Source organism: Myotis davidii, unplaced genomic scaffold (assembly GCF_000327345.1).
Source record: "Myotis davidii unplaced genomic scaffold, ASM32734v1 scaffold289, whole genome shotgun sequence".
Classification (NCBI taxonomy): domain Eukaryota; kingdom Metazoa; phylum Chordata; class Mammalia; order Chiroptera; family Vespertilionidae; genus Myotis; species Myotis davidii.
The window spans coordinates 1,577,346-1,582,482 of NW_006299717.1; the positions used below are offsets into that span (position 1 = coordinate 1,577,346).

At 41.6% G+C, this 5,137-nt stretch overlaps 1 protein-coding gene across 2 annotated transcripts in view; it reads left to right on the plus strand.

Moving 5' to 3' along the window:
* BTBD9 (BTB (POZ) domain containing 9) overlaps window positions 1-5,137 on the plus strand; it is a 444,722-nt gene that overhangs the window by 61,340 nt on the left and 378,245 nt on the right. For both annotated transcript variants that reach the window (XM_006775885.2, XM_006775884.2), the window contains exon 4: window positions 720-984. In XM_006775885.2, the coding sequence (XP_006775948.1) occupies window positions 720-984 (265 nt within the window). The remainder of the gene's footprint in view (window positions 1-719; window positions 985-5,137) is intronic.

Below are 5,137 nucleotides of genomic sequence, written 5' to 3' on the forward strand. Positions count from 1 at the left end.
GCCCGCTTGGGTGCCTGGCCATCCTGGATGACGGGCTAAAGGCTGTTTGCAGCTGGTCATACCCCCTTCAGGGTGGGGGTCCCCACTTGGGTGCCTGGCCAATCTGGGTGAGGGCCTGAGAGCCGTTTTCGAAGCTCCCAGCCTCTCCTTTTTTTCTTTTTTTTATTCTGGGATTTATTTACCTTCTATAATTGAAACATTGTTGCTGTCACTGGCGCTCCCAGCTCTGAGGCCACGGCTGGCTGAAAGCAGGTATCTGGGGTTTGTTTGGCTTCTATAATTGAAACATTGTTGTTTCCGGACCTCAGAGCCGGGCCGTGGCAGGCGGGGGCCTTGGCTTCTTCCATCACTGGAGCAAGCAAACTTCATGTTCGCTTCAGCTGCACGGCGGCCGCCATATTTGTTGGCAGTTAATTTGCATATCGCCCCTATTAGCCAATGGGAAGCGTAGCGGAGGTACGGTTAATTACCCTTTTTGTCATTTATTAGATAGGATGGATGCAGATGTTTAGGAAAGACTGGATGTTTGAGGTAGTGGTACAATATGCCTATAGGTATTCACCCAGCCATGTGCAAGAAAGTACATGGCATAGAATATGGAGAGAAGATGGTCAAAGAGAATTAATTATTTATATATAACTGATACTTGCAATTCTGTTGGATACTGCACATGGTTGAGCTCCATAATAACTGGAATTTGTTCTTGTTATCCTTTTCAGACAGCACTTTTAAACATCGTATTAAGAGATTCATTTGCAGCTCCCGAAAAAGATATTTTCCTAGCCTTGTTCAACTGGTGTAAGCACAATTTAAAGGAGAATCATGCAGAAATCATGCAGGCTGTGCGTTTGCCTCTGATGAGCCTCACCGAACTGCTCAATGTTGTGAGGCCTTCGGGCCTGCTGTCTCCTGATGCCATTCTGGATGCTATTAAAGTTCGATCAGAGAGCCGGGATATGGACCTCAATTACAGAGGCATGCTCAGTAAGTACCTGTTCGTTCTAATCTCAGCAAAAGTTTTGTTTGCATCGTGTGACAGTCTCAGCTATGAAACTATGGTGCAGGTATACATGGAACATATGGGTCTAAGAACATATAGCTCTGCTCCCTATGGAATGCCTTTCCCTGTAGTCCTCCTGAGATTGCATAGCCATTGTAGATTCCCAAATAGGTATTTCTTGTCATCTTTGGACAAATTTCTCCAGCTATTCCCTAGAGTGTAAGAAATAGATATTTTCCTCAAAACTTTTTCTTCTTTCTCTAACAAATCAATGCTAACTATATGCTATGTACTTACTATTTTAGGCAACATGAACATACAGATTCTAAATAATAATAAACATGTATGTAGCATTTCCAATACTTATGTGGTGCTTTTTCTTAATAAATAAAAACAATATATTGACTGTCTGCTGTGTGAATTGGAGTGAAAGGTAGTTGAGAAATAGTATGGTAGCTGCAGGGAATAGGTTTGGAGAGGTCCAGAAAGGGATTTGGAGGTGCTAGAGAATAGTACTAGGTAAGGTGTGGGAGGATGGGAGGCGGAGGGTAACAAGATAAGTAATTTTATTTTATTGATTTAGAAAGAGGAAAGGAGGAAGAGAGGGAGAGGGAAGAAGGGAGCAAATGAGGGAGGGGGGAGAGCGAGAGAGCGAGAGAGAGAGAGAGAGAGAGAGAGAGATTTGTTCTACTTATTTATACATTCACTGGTTGATTTCCTGTATGTGCTCTGATTGGAACCTGCAACCTTGGCATATTGGGATGATGCTCTAACCAACTGAGCTACCTGGCCAGGGCCTAATTTCAGACTTTCTGAATTCTCATTGTTGGATCCTCTTACATAAACTCCTTTTTCCCCCTTCTTGCCCTAGTTTTGATTTGAGGTGCTGATAGAGCCTGGTATCTGGATTCGTTATAGGACTAGGCTTCAGACATTGCTGCAGGAATATGGAAGTGCTTAGGACATTTCACATAGTTACTGGTAGCTTGGAATTGATCAGCTGCTCGTATAGTTGTCAGACCTGGGTTGTAATAAACCCATGAAATTACCATGAAAGGGAGTAATTCAACCAGTGGAGGGACACTTGGTTCTGGAATGACATATGCAATTATTCCTCTTTAATGTTAAGCTATTTATTTTGGAATAATTCAGTGGGAACTCAAGGAAGAGATTATACAAATGTTTGGGAATCTGTTATCTAACTTCTAAACTTGAGAAATGATTAGGTAGCAGTCTGTTTTTCTGACTTTCAAATTATATGAATAGTAAAATCAATAGCATAACTACTAAGGAAGCATATCCCTTTCCCATCAGATTGTAGGGTCTAAAGTTTCAGAACTGTTCCTGAGATTATTGTTCTGGAACAATAGTTCTGCTTATTTTGAAATCATTAGACATCTTGTTTGTTTTTTTGTTCTTTCCTGGGTGTGGGTTCTTTGTCTTTGGGGACTTTTCATGAATTGTAGAGAGGTTCTTATCTTGAGACTAGGGATTAATATCATTTTTCTCATTTTTTTTTAGTTCATTAATATTGGTTGCTGAGGGGTTTAATTCTTAGAGCTGCATATCTTGGAGGGTTTTTACCAAATTATAGCGCTTTTTACCCTCTTAAAAAAAGAAGAGGACCCAAAGGATGTTTTAACTCACCAGTGATGGTTAATCTTTCAGGGAAGCTGGTTTAGACTAATTTTGTACATATATAATGATGAGCATCTGGGGGAAAGGGAATTAACTTTTAATGATAATATTTTTTCCTTTAGGGTATTTAAGCTACTTGTACTCAGACCATTCTCTTAATGTTTAGTTTTGTCTTAGCTGTAGAAATACTTATTTCTGCCTTGAAAGTTAGTGCTTTTTCTATTCAGACTAAGTTATACTTTGTTTTGCTTATTTTAGGTTTTAGATGTTGGGAAAGAGAACAGTAAATTCTTGTTTCTTTATGTTTATAGCAAGATTTATATTACAACTTCCATCCTCAGGATTCTTTATTGAGTAAAAATCACTCTGTTCATAGGATATAAATGTGTGTGTGTTTAAATCTGTGCTGTAGGTACATGGTAACATGTACCTATTCCCACAGTTTCCAGTAACTCAGACTAATGAGTTTCCCACTGTAATATTTTAGTTGTTGCTTTTTGGCCTAGACTCCTACTAGACTGAGCTTCTTGAGGACTTAAATTATATCTTTTCACTTGTTTTTCCAGCACCTAGCATAGTGCTTAATGAAATGACAATGAATTCCTTCCTTCCTTTTAAACTAGAATTTAAAACTTGTCTCACCTATCACATAAAGACAGCAAAAACAAAAATGAGTCATAACTTTTGAAACTCTTTGACTTCTGTTATTGTATCTTCCGAACTATAGTTTACAGTATTTTCATCTGTAAACTAGGGAGTTCACAAGTCATTTTTACTGAGTATTCCTCTGTGTGGCAGTTCATATCTGATAGGAACTCTTATCTCTGTTAAGTGGTGAGTTGCTAGAGTGCTGAGTCCAGCACAATGACCAGCACATAGAAGGCTGCTTAGGAATTTTTTTTCTTTAAATTAATAGGATGAAGGTCCTTTTCAGCTCTTAAATGTTTCCACTAGAGGCCCGGTACACGAAATTCATGCATGGGTAGGGTCCCTAGGCCTGGCCAGCGATCAGGGCCAATCTGGACCTTCCGGCTGCCTGCTGGGGCTGCCCTTCATTCTGCACTGTCCCCTGGTGGTCAGTGAATATCATAGTGAGCAATCGAAATCCTGGTCTCCCGGTTGAACTCCCGAGGGGACACTTTGCATATTAGCCTTTTATATGTATAGATTCTTTTTTTAAAAAAAACAAAACTTCAGTTTTTTAAAATATATATTTTTATTGATTTCAGAGAGGAAGAGAAAGGAGAGAAAGATAGAAACATCAATGATGAGAGAGAATCATTGATTGACTGCCTCCTAAATGCCCCCTAGTGAGGATTTAGCCCACAACCCATGCATGTGCCCTTGACTGGAATCCAACTGGGGATCCTTCAGTGCACAGGCCTATGCTCTATCCACTGAGGCAAACCAGCTAGAGCTATCTCTTTCCATTCTTTGATCTTGATATGTAAAGTTACTGAGTGAAATTGACGCCCACGCTGGAACCAAAGTGCTGATCTGACTTGTGAGGCAGTGTTCTTCAGTAGAGTCTCCAGCCTGGATTATTTTCTGTTTCTGTTTTGTGATGTTTAAGGACCAGTGTTGTGCCTTGTGGAAAGGAGGAGGCCTGCAGAGAGTGGAGATAATGGAAAAGTTAAGATGAGACAGGAGTTGTCAAGAAAGTCATATGTGATGATATACTTGTTGGGAGGGAGGGTCCATCATTCTTCAGGGAGTAGAAGATGATTTAGGGGACAGAATCTGGAAAAGAGATTGCAGTCTGCAGAGAGTTGAGTGTGAATCCAAATGATCCATCAAGGGTGAGCAATGGCCTCAGCCTAGATGTAGCAGAGAGTTCAATAAAGTATGGCTAAGAATGTAAGGAGGGAAAGAAAAACCAAGTCAATTAACCCAGCACCACTCAGATTTTGGCATTATGTAGCTAGGGGCAGGCCCTGCTCCATTTGTCCTTCGTTTTTCTTTCTAGTAATTGGCTTGTTTCTGCCTAGCTGTGAAACTTCAAAACTTAACTTTTCCCCTAAATGCTTATAAAATTCATAAAAAAATGACAAATATAAAGAAAACTATTATTGTTATCTACCAGCTCCTTTAATCTCTCACCCTGTATTTTTGAGAGCTTTTTTTCTCTACTGATAGACAAATATAAATAACTAGAGGCCCGGTGCACAAAAATTTGTGCACTCGGGAGGGAGGGAGGGAGTCCCTCAAGCCGGCCTGTGCCCTCTCGCAGTCTGGGACCCCTCGGGAGATAACGACCTGCTGGCTTAGGCCTGCTCCCGGGTGGCAGAGGGCAGGCCTAATCCCTAGGTGCAGCACCCTGGTTGGGCTCAGCGTAGGGCCGATTGGGGAATTGGGGCGCCACCCCCTGTCATGCACAGAGCAGGGCAATCGGGAGGTTGTGATGCCACGCCCAGTCACGCTCAGGGTAGGGCCGATTGGGGGGTTGGGGCACAGCCCCCTGTCACACTCAAGGCAGGGTTGATGGGGTGGTTGCGGCGC